This window comes from Gobius niger, assembly GCF_951799975.1.
Source record: "Gobius niger genome assembly, chromosome: 3".
Lineage (NCBI taxonomy): Eukaryota > Metazoa > Chordata > Actinopteri > Gobiiformes > Gobiidae > Gobius > Gobius niger.
In genome coordinates this window covers 32,427,232-32,446,777 of record NC_136854.1, presented here as the reverse complement: position 1 = coordinate 32,446,777, position 19,546 = coordinate 32,427,232, and the positions used below count along the sequence as shown (strand labels likewise).

Below are 19,546 nucleotides of genomic sequence, written 5' to 3'. Positions count from 1 at the left end.
GCTGTAGACGACCACGGGATCCTCTTGTCGAAATTGGTTTGCGGCAACAAGACTGACTGTGGGCTGGGGAAGGATGTCTGCAACAACAGAAGATGAAGCAATATTAGCTCAACTTTGTCAACAACAAAAGAAAGGCAAACAGAACGATCATGTAAATAAGACCTCTCCATCGCTGCCTTTGCATCTGTGTTGGGTCCAATTGACATAATGATGGACCTTATACTCGGGGGTTGTCAAACTTTTGAGACCAAGGAACCCATAAAACCCAAAAGCATTGATCACTTCCAATCAATGAGGTGCTATGATAAACTCAACCACAAACAGATGACCTTAAAACACTGGCAATTATACACAGCATAGTCCCCGGGAAGAAGATGGAGAGACGGGGGGCGCTGGTGGCCCCCCTAAAGGGACAGGAAGGTTTAGTGTACTCTATGTTTATCTTTACATCAATTGGGGGGAGAGAATATCATTTGAGTAGTATTTTTGACTCCTCTACTACAGTACACATGATTGATATTGATTAATCTGAACGTATCATGTACAGCCATGTATGCAGTGTAATGTAATGAGTAATCAAGTAATTATTAATAACTTCCTGTAATATTTTGACAGCTGAAAACATCTTATACCTCGTGGTGGGACTCGATGAAAATGGGGTTGCATTTATTTTTCAGAGGCATATTATAGATGCTTCTTTGTGTTTTCCTACATTTTAACTTATTCTAAGTTGTGAGATGTGAAGCCTGTGGGATCACTGCAACTACTTCAAAGTCAATGGCAGTTTGATTTATTTTGTATGAACAAGTTTGACAGTGAAATTGTTTTTGGCTTTGTCCCTAAGTGCCATGTTGCTGGAAAAGCGTCTGTGGCGCTAAAGTAAAGTGTGATTAATTTAATCACATTAAACCTTATGTAATTAGTTAATTGTAATTAATAGAACAAAGTCCTGGCCCTACTTATTACCCAGAAAATGTCAGAAATATGAAAAAAACAACTGGAGACTCCAAAGTCTGGCAGGAAACACAGACATTGTGTCGAGAAGAAATTTGTGGTCTATTGTTGTGTTTTGTGGAAACAAGACGTTCTTAACTGCTAAAAACTAAGACGAGCAGAGTTGAACAGCCTGGTTTCATCTTTTAAAAGTAAATAGTAATTAGATTGCTTTAGGGAAAAGGTAATCAAAGGAGTGACTGGATTAATCAATCTAAATAAATAAAATAATATGATAATATAAATGTGGATATTAACAAAGTAAAACTAATATTCTTGCTTTACTGGACAGTACTTCATGTTTATCTTATCCTTTCTCCTCCAACTCGATCCCATTTCTATATTTCTTTAATCAAAGATTCTTAATGCAGAATAATAAATCACTAATCTACTTAAGGATTGTTGGAATCCCACAAAACAAATAATATGAGAATTAGGAAGGACTTTATTTGAATTAATTTGAGAGACTTGTTACTCACCACTAAAAGAGCTCGGTGCAGCTTTGGTCCGCAGAATGAAGCAGCATAATAACATCGCCAAAGGAAATCTAGTCCTTTGATTTTTCTGACCTGAATTTAGCAGAATTAGCAGCATTTTGTTTACTAGACGGACCACAGAAACCTACTGTCATCAGCAGATACAAAGTTCATGTTGACACGTGTAAACAATCAGAGCTCTCAGTAATTCTCCCACTTTTGGTGAACGGCAAAACATAAAATAAGATTCAAACTAGGACTGAAAAGGAAGACATGACTTTATTTGTATGGAAAAGGTTTCATTGACTAAAGGGTCTGGGGTTACCAAACTTTTCAGGTCTCGGGCACAGGCGTTTTATACAGCTGAGCATAGCATACCTTCCACATCGTCCATCGGTAGGATTTTGATTCCGGACTGGAGGATGTGACATGTCTACGTTTATTCATTTTTAGACCTTTTTTTATTTGATTTGATAATAGATCCAAATGAATCGCTCGCCTCTCCTCCTCCCACGCACATGTTGTCTTCAGTTTGTCGTCTGCACCTGCTCATCTACAACAACAACGACAAAGTTAAAATCAATTATTTATTTTTTAATTGCGATTTTTGATATTAGCATATTAGTATTAGCATTTGAACTCATATCAAGGGTAAAAACATTTGTGCAGTGGCGCAGTTGGCAGAGCGGGTCGTCTCATGATCGGAAGGTATGGGGTTTGAATCCCGCCTCCTGAAAGTGCTCCTTGGGCAAGACACTTCACAGTCCTTGCCTCTAGTGTCTGTGTACACTGAATAAGAGTGTGAATGGGTGAGTGGTTTCCTTGCTGTAAAGTGCTTTGAGTGCCTAATGTAGGTGGAAAAGCATTATATAAGTTGAGACCATTTACCAAAATGGGGTTTAAGAACTCTTATTTTAGTTGTTAACATTATTTCATGCCTTATTACATTATGTACCTCAAAGCTACTAATGCACATTGTTCCATTGCAACTCATAGCTACCATCACAACAGATTGCAACAAAGCAAATTAATATTGTATTGAATTTGGTAGGTACAATGTATCAAAAAAAATCCAAAAATAAATGTAAAATAAAGTGTGACCAAACAAAAATACCGGTAATTGACCTTAAAGTTTATTGAAAATGTATATGTGCATGTCCTTCAGCTGCGTCCGGCACAGACCACCTGAATGGCCGTGGAAGAAAACCACTCATCGATGTGTCCACAGTCGAGCAGCGCCGCCTCGGACCCGTCACAGTCTGAGAAGAAACGCCACATGGACTTGAAGGTTGTGAGCTCGATCTTAGAGGTAGAAACGGCATCGCCACAGCTCAGTTGTTTGCACACGATAGAGGCGTGTCTCATGTCCCAGCCTGAGGTCTCTGCCGTGACCATCTTCGATTGGGACGCCCCGTTTGTCATGAGCAGTGTCCCGGAGCAGGCTTTGCTGCCGTCGTCTCGCTGTAGTCCGTCGTCCAGTATCATAACACCAGACTCTGGCAAGAAGCAAAGACAATCAATTCATTTGCAAACAACAGTAGGTAGCAAAATTTCACAAAAAATACTTTTAAATACGTCTTACTCAGTAAATCTGACATTAAGTACAGCCTCAAATTATCTATACTGCTCTTACAGACAACCTTTTTATTTTTCTATAGGTTTTTATGAATTAAATTGCATCTCCAGTTTGACTAACCAAATCTAAAAGCTTCTTTAGAAAAGCGTCAAAACAGTGACAAAGCGAGACGTAAATGAGGATGAAAACGCTGCAAAAAGCACAGAAAAATTCAACGAAAATGCAGCAAAACAGGCAACAAAAAAGTGATGAAAAATAAACAAAAAACAGTTGACAAAAAAGCCACAAAAACGCGACAAATCAGCACCAAAAACACCTTATGAACATTATGAAAAAGCAACAACAACACAAGGAAAAATCAGTTTTGTAGGTCTTAGCTTTCAAATGACAGTGGCCTATAAAGCGTAAGCTCCAGTTGAGAGGCTTTTAGATTTGGATAAAGCTGAACTGAAGAAAATGATCTTGGCTAAGGCGGGGGATAGAAGGTTAAAGAAGGGGTGTGGCTTCGCCGAGGGGGAAAATAGAATCTTCTTTGAAACACAATTTTCCACTCTTTTTTAGCCATTTGGTGAAATACAAACTTATTTATCACATACAAATCAAGTCAAGTCTAAATCGGGTCCATATGGATGTTTGACCGCAGCAGATTGTTCAGTAGAAGTGAAAAAACGGCAGTCGTAGCTAGTGCTTGCTAGCGTTAGCATTAGCACGATTCAAACTTGAAGCATCATGTTAGCATTCTCCGTTATTTGTGTATTTATGGGCTGTTGAATCAGTTTGCTCCTCTCATCTTTATTTAGTAGAAAACTATATTCATAGCATTTGTTAAAGTAGTTTCTGAATAATTAATGAAAGTTTTGATTTTTCTCCAAATTGTTTTCCCCCTTAACTGTTTTCAAACATGACCATGATTCCAGAGATGCTGTCTGTATATCTATACCTGATTTACAAACAAAGTGAGAATGAGCATATAACGTTTGGTAATGAGTGATAAAAACGTATAGCTTTCCTAACGCATTTTACAGTTCTCCACAGGGATGAGTTTATGTCTCCCAATTCTCTAAGGAATACTATGGAATGCAGCTAAGGAATACTTTCTGTCACAGCAATGTTAAAAACCATTAGCCTGCAAGTTCATAAAAGTGCTTTATATTAAGGTTTCAATCCCTCATCTATTTGAATTAATCCCTCACCTACTTAACTCATTAGTGATGTTGCAAACCTCTCTGGGTACAATATTAACTGGTCTAAAAGTGAGGCAGTCCCTCTGAATCTATTCTAATATAAAAATATTAAAAAAAAACACATAAATTATATGGAAGCCATTGGGATCAAATACTTGGGTATCACTATAAACATTATTGCCAAAGCTGTTCACAACATTAAAATAAGATTTTGAAAGGTGGTCAAATTTGCCTTTTTTTATATGGGAAGGAGGCGATAGTGTGAAAATGAACATATTGCCATGTCTTTCTTTTCTCTTTTCCTTTGAAAATACCACAGAAATGGTTAAATTATGTTAATATATCTATATCTATATCAACTTTCCTATGGAGAGCAATAAAGGCAAGGTAAAAAAAAATTGAGAAAAAAGAAAAGTAAGTTTCAAGGGTACAAGGGAGGTTTGGAATACCAGATATGTTCTTGTATTTAGCAAAAATAATTTAACATATAAAGTTACCTTTACTAAAAGTTACAGGGCTTTATGTTTGCTGTTTCTGTTCGGAGAGATATTTTATAAACTCCTGAAAATAATGATCATAATCGGTTTTAGAAAACTGACCTATCACAGCTGATCTCCATGGCAACGCAGGACAGTCAGCAGCACCGTGCCAGGGGATGACAAACACACACAAAATGCACAGAGATGGATCAATATCTCTAACAGTTTGAAATTACAATACCAAATACACACTGAATGTTTCAAACACAGTTGCTAATCATTCGCAGGCAAAACAATATCGTAATATGACTATTTTTAATCTTTCAGATGTCGCTGTATTTTGTGCAGTAAGTGTAGTAATTCCTGTTGCTCTTCTGTGACAGTCAAAAGGAGTGAATAAGGCAGGATAGATGAGCAGTTAGTAGTTTAGTTTTAGTTTAGTTTATTTATTTATTTGAACAGGGACAGTGTACAATATACATTAACCTCAAAGGGAGAGATGCATTGTACCAGGTTATAGCACTTGTGCTAATTTCCACCTGCAGTCAGTATTGTCAGCAGTTTAGAAACATCACAAAATACGATAAGCAATCATTAGTTGTAGACTGTTAGAGACTGAAGGGTGTGTCATTAAAAGAACAACACACACTTTTGGTAGTTTTTTCCATTGTGTTGCACAACAGCACTTAAAGTGTTAAGACATAGTAAAAGTAAGAGGCCGCTACAATTACCTTTTACTGTAACGGTGACTGTCATGCTCTCAAAAGTGAAGTCACGTTGAGAAACCGTGTTGTAGTAGAAGCAGGTGTAGTTCCCACTGTCACCTTTGTCAACTTTTTTGAGTTCGAAAATGGCCGAGTAGTTCGCCTCTTTGCTCAGGGTGAGTTTTTTGGAGCCGGAGAAAACGAGAGAAAAGCGGCCGCCAGGAAATCGAGGCTCCACTGAACAGTTCACGAAGAAACTGTGGCCTTCGTGGACAACGACATACTTCGTGTTTTCAGGGTAACGTCTGTTGGCCACAATGATGATGTTCGGTGGAGCCACAAGGTCTGTGAAAACATGAGGTAAATGTAAAGGTAGCAGTGATTTTAGGACATTTAGCTTAATCAATGAAGCCATGTGGGGAATCAATCAGAAGGTTTAATTACCACTAGAGCTGATTAATATACAGTATAATCAATGTATCTTTTATTTCATGAAGTGCAGCCTTAACTGACAATGCATACTTTTGTTTTGATACACGCCACACCGGATTGTAGCCACGGGCTTATTTCCATCCGTCGTCCCTCATGCACATTCGCAAACACACTCTCATTCATCGGGGCCTATTATACATGTTTTCAGTGGTAGGGGAAACCAGGGAAAGGCTCATAACCTACTCTTGGGTCCCGATCCACCAGTTGAGAACCACTGCTGTAAAGCAAATGAATGTATATCTCCATTGGGATTTGATCCTGTGACCTGATCAGAAGATTAACTTATGTGTCATTACCTGAGCAGAGCACACGCACAGTGGTGGAGGACAGCCACTCCCTGACGCTGCCACAGTCCAGCAGAGCCCTCTCAGAGCCATCACAGTCAGAGAAGAACCTCCACACAGTCTGCAGCTCTCTGTTCTGTGTGTCCGTGCTGATCACAGAACCACAGCCCAGTTGTCTACAGATCACAGCTGCCTCCTTCAGCCCCCAGAGCTGCTGGTTCACGGCCCTCCACTCCTCCTCATGCTTCAGCTCCAGGCTGCCCAGGCAGCGGCTCTCTCCTCCCTCCAGACGCACATATGAGGCCTCTGAAATGAACCAGACACACATGTTCGTTTTGCCAGAGCAATTTCAACCCTTTTAACAAGTGAATTTGTAAATTCTGAATATTAAAAGTGTAGTGGCAGTAAATTTAAACCCAGGAGTAAGAAACACATGTCTGCACAGCATCTGTATCTAACAGCATGAAAATCAGCAATGCACACTTCCACTAGAATCTAAAAGCACCTCTCAGCCTTTCACACTCATCACCAGTGTACATAGACACTGAGGCAAGTGTCTTGCCCAGGGGCACAATGACAGTGTGCACACAGCGCGCTTTGGTTCAATGGCCACATCTTGATCATAATGATGAATACTCTACCCTTTAGTGGTAAAAGTACAGTAAAATGAATGCACTTTGCTAATGATGGAAATAAAATAATGATCTGTTTCTCTTCACTATTAACTAATTTGAGATCAAATTCAACCTCTTGCCTGATTTTCACTACACCTGGTGATTGGTAGAGATGTTCAATTAGTTTTCAGACCTCCGTAATTGCCAAAAGGTCTGAAAACTTGTAATTTCACTATAACTAAAATGATAATTAATTAATAGGGTCTGAAAATGTATTCAGTCCACTGTATGGTAACCTCACATCTTTTTTTTTTTTTACCTTTGAGATCAAGATGAAGCATTGCTCGTTCAGAAAAGACATCAGGGAGAAACTCGAAGACGTAGCTGCAGAAATAATTCCCTTTCTGGTTCAGTTCAGTGACTTCTATCACAAACTGAGCAGCATTGTCCAAAGCAGACTGGTTCCTCAGCTCATTCCCAGGAGCAGGAAACTTCAGGAAAAAGGACTTGACTCGAGAGGGAGAGTCAATGCTGCAGGTGAAGAGGACGCGATGGCCAACATATGCAGCTATCACTGTTGGTTCAACCCGCGCCAGCCTCGAAAACATGCTCATTTCAGGCGCAGCAGGAGCCACTGCAGAAAGAAGAAAAAGAAACAATTTCAGACCGTGTAGCGCAGAGGCAACGTCAGGCTGGGGGGACAGTTTTTGAAGGAAAACTCCAAATGGAAAAGCGTCGATATGAAGCACACATTTTGAAATATTGTCACCACTTTTGGACATCTTTACAACAAAATAATTGGACTGGTGCTCATAGAAGATGTTTTTGTTAGTCAGTAGATAGTATAGCCAAAGCCACAATGTGTAATGTTTCACTGAATAAATATTTTATTTTTTACTATTTATGCTTTTTGCCCCCTTTAAGCTTTTGGTAGTCATTGTATATAAGATACCTCCATTTACTTTTTAACTGTGTCTATTCTGCACACCCTGAGTGTTTCTGACAGCTGAATGTAACAAGTGAATTTCTCACTTCATTAATCAATAAAGGCTATCTTATCTTATCTTTGTTGGAGACATTTTAACATGACAAGGTGCAGATTGTGTGATCTGTGCATATACATTTAAAGGCCCTGTACCGGATTTTTGTTTTGTTTACAAACAATGAAGGAGGGAGCGAATACTGTAAGTTACATTGTTAGTTGTCTCCAATCTAATTCCTAACACCTTCTTAACTTCTTCCTAGGGATAGAATAGAATAGAATAGAATAGAATAGAATAGAATAGAATGCTTTATTTGTCATTCCACACAAGGATAATGAAACTTGTTTGGAGTCTCAGATGACTTTATAAGCACTTTTCCTCACTTGCAGGGTCACTTTTCAGGGTCTCTGTTACAGAAATGTTCTAACAAACAAACCTGCAAGTTCAATAAAATGGATATAAATGCCTTATAAATAACTACTTTTTCTGCAAATGTATGAGTTTACGCATACATGCATGTAACTTTTGTTGTTATGGTGGCCATTTTGAATAGAGTAAAATTATGCAGTAGTACAACATGTAACAATCTTTACTCAGGATATAAAAGAAAGACAACTGATTGACAGTGACCTTTTAAGATACTCGTAATCATTGCTCAAGAAGAAAACAGTAAAAACACGGCCCCAGAGACTCATGTTTATGTGAAGAAACCAGTGAGTCAGTGTTTAAGATGCTAGCATGCTACCAGTTAGCATTTAGCTTCAACAGCTCAGCTCTGACCTCTGACCAGCCCTGAACCACACTCCAAACCTTGGATACAACATGTGACAGAGGTCAGAGCTGAGCTGTTACTGTAGTATTTCCTCAGTGTTCATTGATGTGAGCCACACATGTGTTTATCGTGTTGAAGCCATTGACAGTTGATTGATGACAGTTGCTAACCACTAGCATGCTAACGTCTTGAACAGCTTAAACACCGACTCAGACTGAGACTCTGTTGACATGACACACTGTAAAAAATCACAGAGAAAGGTTTTCTGTTTCCTCTTTGATGAGCTTATGTAGTCTGAGGAGTGAAGCAGATCTTTAGTAAATCCTGCTGTAGCTGTAGTGCCGCTGTTGGCCGTGAGCTGCGCTCTATCGCTTGGCACCGTTTCTGTGCGCGCAGCGTGACGCCTTCGTGCAGGTAACTATCACCTCTGCCCGTTCACTCGTCCATGCGGACTTCAAACAGTCTTAAGTCACTACTAACCAGCGCTTTGGTCATAGCCACGCTGGAGGCCCAGCCGACGGCTTGGCACGCTGCTCTCCACGTCCACCAGCCGTGGTCCGTGCGCATCCACGCATCCTCAGCGGTATGTTTTTCCTTTAGTTGTTTTTGTAGCTCCTGTTTCCACTTAGGTTTAGTTTAGTAATCCAAATTCATTTTTTGTAGGTGTCCTCAGTGGTCTGCAGTGGCACTGGCACGTTGCCTCCGCTGTTTCTTTGCTGTTTCTTTTCTGTGTTTTGTTTTTGATTTGTTCTGCTCCGTTGTGCGCTTGTTCGCGCATTACGCACTGGTAAAGTGGACACGTCCTGCGGAGGTCTCTGGTGTGCCTGGAGGTTGGCACCGCACTCCAGACCGCTAAAGTGCGTCCACTGCCTATGCCCTGGGTTCTGTTTGCCAGGTAGGCAGGAGGTTTTAAATGCCTGAATCTCTTTTTATTTGAAAAATGTGAGCTCCTTTTAAACAAAGGGTATTTTATTACGAGATTGTAAATACATTGAACACAACTGAAATGAAATTGAATGTTTTCTATTAATGCAAAATAAAGTCTGTAAACTAAATGGAACCAGTGCCTTTGCTTCAATACACTTACTTGCGAGCCTCTAAGCTGTAGTACTCTCTTTTCCCCAGGAAGTCTGGGGTGGCGTTGTTGGAAAATCTATACTGTTTTAAGACTATCATTAAATTGTAGTCTGTTAACCCCTCAGTTGCCACAAGTACATTGGTGGAGCCAATTCAGGTAGAGGGCGCTCTGGGAGGCTCTAACCCCAAAAAGGTTAAAGGGTGCGCCAATCCAGCACCAGGTGTGGTGTAATGGAGGCCAATGGTTTTGACCGTGCGTGTGCTGTGTGTTAATCAAATTACCCAAACTTAATCACCTGCACATAGCCAGCACGCGTTCTTCCAACGTTTAAAATGCGCCACAACATACATAAAACGCCACTGTCAATTAGTTGTCTTTCATTTTCATCCTGAGTAGAGATATTGATACGTGTTGTAGTACTGCATAATTCTACTTCTGTATTCAAACCGGCCGCCAGAAGTATGCATGATGTCATTGGAAACGCATGTATCCTGAAGGAGGAAAATATGAATTTGGTTTCAATAATATAAAAATGCATAAGGGCCTTTAAGTGTCCAATTTGATATGTTGACTGATTTGGATAAGTAGGGAGTCTGATTCTTTAAAAGTTTTTAAGAGCAGAAGACTTTTATGCCACGTACATTTGTCACAATAAGACCTCTAGTCGTTGTCGGGCGCTTGCTGTAGCTGTACTTTAGAGATCATGCGGAAATGGGGCCCAAATTGATGAAACGCTGGATCATTTGCAACAAGTGAGAATAGATCAGTCATTTTACAAATAAAAACTATACTCACTTTTACAATTGAGAGCAGCATTGTTGCATCTAACATCGGCGCCCTCTGCTGGACAGTCTGCAAGGTGCTCTTCATGACCGCTACAGTTCAGGCTCAGAGTGTCGAGTACTTTGTAGGATCTGGTGACTGATGGGGCTTCATGGGGAAAACCACAGCCCAAGTCTCTGCAGCCGACAAAAGCGTTTCGAAGAGTGAAGTTTTCGCGGCACAAACGGTGCCAGGTGCCTTCATGCTTCACCTCCACTTGGCCAGAGCATCTGGTAGGACCATGCGCCAACCTCACATCCTCTGTATCAAAGAAACATGTTAGAAATACACAAAACTAATCATGGACACACAATGGGCTGACAATTAATAAATGTTAAGCAAGAAGTGACTAATATATGTTTCAAATTGTAAGTCATTTGTAAACTTTTATGAACGGGCATATCTGTAAAGCTTTGGTTTATCATAAGCCCATTCGTTACAAGTTCATAACTAACTTGTGTTTGTAAATACTTTGTTCCTTGTTTGTAGATACTTTAAGGGCCTGTACCTGATTTTTTTTTTTTATTGCAAACAATGAAAGGGGAAGCCATATATATTTGTAGCATCCAAGTTTATCGGCACATTTCACAACTTGCAGGGTCACGTTCACAAAAATGCTAGAAAAGTAGCCTGAAAGTTTATAAAATTGATACAAATATAATCTCATGCACAGTGTTTTCGCCACAAATGTATGAGTTATTAATATACTAAAGGAGGGTAAAATAAATTTCATTCTATTTCTATAAGTAAAATCAGGTATAGCTCCTTCAACCTCTTAACCCCCGCTTTAATCAAGCCTAGGGCTGGGCGATATATCGATATTTGAGATGTATCGATATATTGTTAAATGAGACATGGAATAAGACCATATCGTGTATATCTGGATATTTCAAATTCAAATTAAGTTACCAAAAAGAAACAGGTAATTTCAAAAAGTTTATCTTAAAATGAGCACTTTATTTTGTTATCTCTTTATATATAAACACTGCCTATTTTATTTTCAAGGCTATTTTTATTTAAGATACTTTTTTTATTTATATGTGCACCTTACAGAGCTTTATTATACAGTATATGCTACATTTTATAGTGAGTTTTCAATAAAACTACTCGTATTTGGCTTTGAATTTGACTGAACATTTCATTTCACAGCTCTCACTCTGTGGAAAAAATATTGGGATATATATCGTATATCGATATTCAACCAAAATATATCGGGATGTGACTTTTGGTCCATATCGCCCATCCCTAATCGAGCCCATTTTCTCCATTTCGGCTTTACCGAAATCTAAAAACGTCTTACAGTCTGCAGGCCAGTGTAATGCCTCATTTGAAAGCTAAGACCAACAAAACTGATCTAAGATTTTTCATCGTGCTTCCATTCGTTGTTCCCGCCCTGTCATCACTTTTTTGTCACGTTTTTTTTTTTTGCTCTTTTAGATTTTTAGAAGCTTTTAGATTCCGGTAAAGCCTGGACACCTTTGATAATAACGGGAGAAAATATGCTTGTGTAGGTGGGGGTTAAGATGGTTGAAAATCTTGAAAATAACAAATCCGCCTATTCTTTATGGTTATCTAAAGATTACAAGTGATAAACAACTTAAGATATATATGACTAAAAAAAAGGTCTTGCAATTTGTTTTTTGTAACGTAAAGTTCTGTCACTTCTGTTCTGTCACTGTAATCCAGATGTTCAAATAAAAGAAACATCTTTGGGTTAAAATATGAGTCAAAAACAAGAAAAATAATGTTATATAAAAGACTTCTAGACACTAATGATCTAATAGTCACACATGAACTGAAATGAATAGATAACTAACAATATAATAAAGGTCTGGACAGTGTGACCATGCGGGGGAGTTACCACTTTAGGGAATGCACTTTTGAAGCCCAATTCATTTGAGATTATGAGAACTAAGCCTTCATAGACCAGGGGAAAATGGTGATTTCCCTCAATCACACACACAATGGTCCACCCTTGTTTCCCCGGTGTGGCTTTTACCTGTGCAGATCATATTCACTATACTCTGTGCGTCACGGTCTCTCCATTCTCTACACTTGGAGATCCTCTCTTCTGAATCCATCCTCCAAATCGGCTGCTCTTCGTTGAGATACATGTGTTTGAATGAAATTATAGTCCCGCAGCCCGCGTCTTTGCACAGGTCCATTAACTGGTTTTCTCTTTTATGATACCAAGGGAAAACTAACGGCCTCCACTCCATGTTATTGTTTCCCTCAAGAACTCCCCTGCAGCGGCTCTCTCCAACCAGCCGCACACTGCACGGAACTAGGAATAAAAATATCACAAAATATGCATGAACACGTGTCAATTAAAAGGACAATATTGTGCTAAATGAGCTGATGCTTTATTATTGTTAATCTATGTTCCATGTTTGCATGATGCCACCGAAGAAAAGTTACAATTGTCAATTGAAGTTTGTGAACCCTTGCCACTGACGATTACAACAAAACTTGAATAAACTTTACCTTCACAGACGAAGTTGTGGACACTTTTGCAGCCACTGTGAGCTGAAGAGGGACACTGGTCAATCTGCGTCTCGTTGCCATGACACTGGATAATCCTGGACTCGACGGCCGTTTCAACCAAGCTTCCTCTGCGTACAGCGTCATTAAAGCGTCCACAGCCGAGCTCCGCGCACATCATTTTCACCATCAGTTCTTTATTTTTGTCTCCCTCTGATTTGCAAACATGGACCCAATTTTGGCCAGATTTTACCATAACTGTCCCTGAGCAAGGGCTCAAGGATGGCAATTTCAGAGATTCTGAAAAAAGACCAAATCATACAAATCAAAATCTGGTTTATGTTTTGCACATTAGCATAGGGCAGTCATTCTTTTTACTCCAAGCACCACCTGATTAATAAAGGGTAAACAAGCTGTAAGGCAGGGGTGCCCAAAGTGGGGCCCGCGGCCCAAATTTGGCCCGCGAAACAATTCTGTTGGCCCGCCAGAGTGACCTACTTTTGCGCTGAGTGTAGTTAAAACTCTTCCATTCATTCTCAATGGTAAATATGGATGCAGTACACCTTTTGACCACCAGGGTCAAATTGGGGGCGCTGTTTCCCTCCTTTCGCAAAGTTAAGGAAACACTGTTGTGGTGTATTTATCTATAACAGAGCGTTGTGGCAACAACTTTCACAGTTTTCCAACTTTTATTGCAAAGGCTGTTGACATCAACAACAGTACATGTTAAATTGAGTTATAAAAGAATTGATGCTGAACTGACACTTTCAAAATAATCTAATGTGGCCTTTTCTTTGAGTTAACGAATGAGGAATGAGGTAAAGTTACTGTAGGTGCTGTAGATGCAGGTGTTGTTGTTTTTTTGCATTAAATTGCTACAATTGTTGATTTTGTTTTACTAAAATTAGGCTTTTGCCATAGTTACCATGTGTTTTAATATAGCATGTTATTTGTATAGATACAATCAAATGCAGATGTAGGCTATCTAAAAAAAAGGAAATGAAAAAAGTAACTTTATAATTTGCAGTTATGTGTTTTTCATGCATGACATCGCCGTGTTTGGTCTGCGACTCACAGGCACTTTTTAATTTTGGCCCTCGGAGACAAAAAGTTTGGGCACCCCTGCTTTAAGGGGTTAAGATAAGTATAAAACTGCCTGACAAAACAAAACAAAAGTTGCACGCACCAATATTTTGTTTAATATATCTTCATGAGGATGTGAGACAGGCCTCAACTGACAAAGTTTTTACTCGTGCATATGATAACAAAGTATTTTAACAGCAATTTTTATGTTGATGCTGTATTGATTGTTATTTTATGAAACTGGGAATCACTTTGAATTGCCTTGTGTAAGAATTGTGCTCTACAAATAAACTTGCCTTAACGCCTTAACCGGCTTTAGCTTTGATCACGGTACACATTCATTTTTTAACAATATCTTGTTTTAATGATGGCAGAGAGTGACCTCTGTGCAAAGCCTTCTCCAGCACATCCCAAAGACTCTCAATGGGGTGAAGATCTGGACTCTGTGATGGCCAATCCATGTGTGAAAATTATGAAAAAATATATATATATCACCAAACACTCGAGTCAAGGGGTAACTGGGAGAGAAAATACTTTAGGGGTATTCAGGACAAAAAGGGGACCAACCTGAACACTCCACAAATGTGCTTGTCACTGTTGACTCAACGTCCTCCACCTTCTTGCGCGATGACGCTTCTAGTTTGCACTCTCGGATGGTTTGCTCAGTACCACGGCAGTGGAAGTTCACCTCCCAGGCAGGTTTTGGCACCGTTGTGTTGGCGTGGAGTTTAAAGGAGACCAAAGACCCACAGCCCATCTGTTGACACGCGATCTTAGCAAAACCTGCTCCAGAAGACCGAATGTAGCGACTTAACTTCAGGGTCCTCCACTGCCCCTGGTGCTTCATCTCCAAATGTCCTGAGCAGAGGCGGTCTCCATTTACAAGACGGGCATCAACACTACCTAAAAACAGAAGTAGACGACTTACATTTTGGTGATGAAGGATATTTCGGAATAACACAGACCATCTATTCAGAAGACCACATGATACATTCAATCAGATGCAAAAGTACTAGCTACAAGTATTGAGTATTAAAACCCTGGGTAATACAATTTCAGAATGTTAAGGCTGTTGGCTAAACCACAAAAGATTGGAGTGCTACAAAACACCCACCGCTTGATGAAGTTGTCTGTGGCTCCGTCGCGTTTGCTCTGGACATCAACAACAAACTCCAGATTAACAACAGATGTCGCTCCATTGAGCTCTGCTCAAGAAGAAAAACACGCACAACTTAAGGAAAAGCAAAGGGCAAAGATGAGGGTGAATGTGGATTTGCAACCTGGGCCACACTATGATAAGTGGATGAATGATGAATTTGTTATATGATTATTTATTGTGCATTGTACAATGACAATAAAGGGATTATGAAATGTTAAACAACTTTCATTTCTTTGTGTAATAAAACTGCATTTTGTAATTATTTCAAAATTTTACATTAACCAATTATATAATGCAATATTTATTATATTTAATGGTTTATTTTATAGGGACAGTGCATGTTAATACACACAGCACACCGGATTGTGACCTGAGGCTATTATGCATTCGCTGTTCCAGTTTCACTCTCAAACACACTCTCATCCATCATGGCCTATTGTACATGTTTTTAGTAGTAGGTGAAACCGGAGTACCCGGAGGAAACCTACGCAGACACAGGGAGAACATGCACTCCACATACCGCTACCGTGCCGCAGCGGGGGAAAGTGTGCTAACACTTTATGACGACTGTGCACTATCAGTGTCTCAAGTGTTTGTAAATACTAATTTATTCATTTCTAGAACATTCACAAAGCTTTCCTTGTCAGTTGTTACACATTTATAAGGAGCTAAATTGTGATGAATAAGTTTAAACTCAATTATATGCAACATCAAACATTCCCAAACAGTTTTCCTAGACTTGACTATTCTGACCTGTCCCTAACCTTAAAGGACCCATACATATAATCACAAACAATGAAAGCCACAAATTTAAAATGATGATTTATAGCATCAAAATTCTTCAAGACAAGTTTGCACCGTGACACTTTTCAGGGTCACTTTCACAGAAATGTGAGAAAACGAGCCTTCAAGTTCATAAAAGTGTTTATGCTTTATAATTAGAGACACAGTGTTTTTTCTCACAAATGTTTGAATTTAGAATATACTAAAGCACAAAGCAAAGTCATTACCTAAAAAAAAAAAAATATATATATATATAAACGTATTCAACAATGCATCAATGCATTACTAACTGTTTGATTGTGTGCAGTGATCAGTTTTATTACAAAATGAGTTGATCGAGTTTATTACAAAATGCGGTTTAATTACATGATGAATTTAAAATTGTATTACATTTTGAACAGTTATTACAAAATGCGGCCGAACAGTTTCCTGCAAAACTGTTCAATAAGCTGCTTCAGTTCATTTGTAGCTTGTCCCCATTGTTTTAGTTACATTGTCAGTAATGTCACTTACCCGTTGGCGTCGTTACTTCAGGGTTTCTGGACGTAGATTAACTTGAACCTCACTGGCACTGAACCTCATTTGTCAGCAAAAGTATGCAACATAATTTCTCCAAAACAACGATTCGATCTGTAAAGAAAGACAGTGTTGCAAGTGTGCTGTTCAGAACTGGTCTCCAAAGCCTCAGCGTTTGCAAAGTTTGATTACAAAGGTCCTGTTGACTCTCTAATCTGGTATACATTTGCTGGAGTCCATATGTACTCACCTATTGCCTAACCTCTTGACTGTGCATGTGGTCCCAAGATTAGAACTAGATACAAAAAACACAATCAAATCATATAAAATGAGAAGGAAATTGCAAATGCACTAAATATTTTCTTCACTAATGTTGGACCTGCATTTAGCTATAACAACATTTTAGAACCTAAAGACACACACAGATTCAGTTGTAACAGTTCAACACAAAATCACTTTTCATAAAACAGATTGAGGAAAATGAAATTGAGAATAAAAGGTCAACTGATGGTTTTAACACTGATATAATGATAGTAAAAGAAATGATTAATTTTGTGGAAAAAACATTTACATTCATTTGCAATCAGTCCTTTCTCACAGGCACCTTCCCAAGAGAAATGAAAACTGCAAAAGTAGTTCCAATTCATAAAAATTGAAATAAACATATATTTGACAACTATAAACCTTTCTCGCTTCTGCCGCAATTCCCCAAGATTTTAAAATTTGGCAAGACAATTTTGTTAAGTGAACAAAACTGCAATCATGGCTCTAGTGGAAGACTTGGCTACAGCAATAGACAACAGTGAATATATATGATGATGACTGAAGTTGGATGACTGTTGAAACATTTCAAATCAATATCAATATTTAATTTTGAAGCATTTAGTTACCTGGATGAAAAAAAGATCTTACATAGACAAATATATATATACATTTACATTTTAAACAATTAACTTTATCTTAATATATAAATGTCTGTGGCACCTAGAGACATAATAAAATGAAAATGAATAACGAAAAATTTATCTTTTTGTGTCTTTTTGAAGTTTCTTTATTCTCTCAAATACACCTGGGGGGCTACAAGAAAACTAACAGTAGATATTGTCTTCAGCATCACTTATTGTTTCATGGGGTTTAAATATAAGATCATACATGGGTCTTTCTTTAATCCCTATTCACCTTATTCCAGAAGTTCACGCGGGGGCCACAATGAATTGTGCCCGGCTGACTCATATTAGTTTACACATCACTAGTCTACTTAATGATTTTTGGAATCCCACAAAGTCAATAATATGAGAATTAATTTGAGAGACTTGTTACTCACCACTAAAAGAGCTCGGTGCAGCTTTTGTCCGCAGAATGAAGCAGCATAACAACATCCCCAAAGGAAATCTAGTCCTTTGATTTTTCTGACCTGAATTTAGCAGAATTAGCAGTATTTTGTTTACTAGACGGACCACAGCAGCCTACTGTCATCAGCAGATACAAAGTTCATGTTGACACGTGTAAACAATCAGAGGTCTCAGTAATTCTCCCACTTTTGGTGAACAGCAAAACATAAAACAAGATTCAAACTAGGACTGAAAAGGGAGAAAGGAATATATTTGTATGGAAAAGGTCTCATTGATTTAAGGCCAGTTTTCAGGTCACAACTACCAAAGAGAGAGAGATTGACTGGGGACCCCACAGCAGTGACAGGTGTTTGTCACGGCTATTGCTCAGTTGGTGTGAAGGGCACTTGTTCATAACGCAGCGACTAAAATGCCGCCTTCCACATCGTCGATTCCCAACCGAAACATGTGACACGTCTACGTTTATTCATTTTTAGCCCTTTTTCAAATATCAATTAATAATAGGTTACAGTTTTGCTTTGTATTGGCTATTAAAGGAATAGGCCACCGTTTTTACATACTGAGATATGTTCTTACCATAGCTTTGACAAGTTCTATAGGACCTGTCTGATCTTCCCCCGTGCCTTCAATCACGTAAACACAGCGCAGACGGCGTTAGCATTTAGCCTCTCCCCCTCTCCTCTATAGCTCCAAAACAGGTCAAGATAGAAGCTACCAAGCTCTTCCACGTTTTCCCTATTTAAATATGGTTACATGAAGTGTTACACTACAAAGTATAATACACAAAATTAAACAATGTGGATTTTCTAAGCGGATAAAAGGGGGAACTATAATGTAAGGCGTAATAATACCAGGAGTAGTTCGAAATCAGCGCAGTAATCTTCACTTTACTGCACAGTAATCTTCACTTTACTGTGCGGATGCCAAACTACTCCTGGTATTATTACGCCTTACAATATAGTTCCCCCTTTTATCGGCTTAGAAAATCCACATTGTTTAATTTTGTGTAATTATACTTTGTAGTGTAACACTTCACGTAACCATATTTAAATAGGGAAAACGTGGAAGAGCTTGGTAGCTTCTATCTTGACCAGTTTTGGAGCTATAGAGGAGAGGGGGAGAGGCTAAATGCTAACGCCGTCTGTGCTGTGTTTACGTGATTGAAGGCACGGGTGAAGACCAGACAGGTCCTAAAGAACTTGTCAAAGCTAAGATAAGAACATATCTCAGTATGTAAAAACGGTGGCCTATTCCTTTATTAATGAGGATTTGATAATAGATGCAAATGAATCGCTCTCCTCTCCCTTATAGTTTGTCGTCTGCACCTGCTCATCTTCTCGTGGACATGAGGGGCGTGGAATCCAAGCAAAGAAGTTAAAATGAGTTATTTTTACTTTTATTTAATATATTATTCTGATTTTTTTAGGGCTGTTGCCCGAGCAACAATTGCACAAATGTGTGCATATCACTGCTCCACAGTATTAGCATTTGAACTCACATCGAGGTTAAAAAAAATTTAAAATGGGGTTTAATAAGTTATTTTAGTTGTTGTAACATAATTTTATGCCTTACCACAAAACTACTAATACACATTGTTCCATCGTAACACAAAGTACAAGTAATTAAAGATTGATGCAAAGCCCAATAATATTCTACTGAATTTGGTAGGTACAATGTATCACAATAAAAAATAAATGTAAAATAAAGTATAACCA

At 38.7% G+C, this 19,546-nt stretch overlaps 1 protein-coding gene across 1 annotated transcript; it reads right to left on the bottom strand.

Moving 5' to 3' along the window:
* Window positions 1–2,630: 2,630 nt before the first annotated feature.
* Window positions 2,631–14,778, bottom strand: LOC306961088 (scavenger receptor cysteine-rich type 1 protein M160-like; the record flags this gene model as incomplete). The annotated part of the gene is made up of 8 exons (XM_079553699.1): window positions 2,631–2,965; window positions 5,440–5,757; window positions 6,201–6,494; window positions 7,122–7,436; window positions 10,431–10,718; window positions 12,457–12,741; window positions 12,942–13,238; window positions 14,589–14,778. The coding sequence occupies 8 exons, from the start codon at window positions 14,776–14,778 to the stop codon at window positions 2,631–2,633; spliced, it is 2,322 nt and encodes a 773-aa protein (XP_079409825.1).
* Window positions 14,779–19,546: the final 4,768 nt, after the last annotated feature.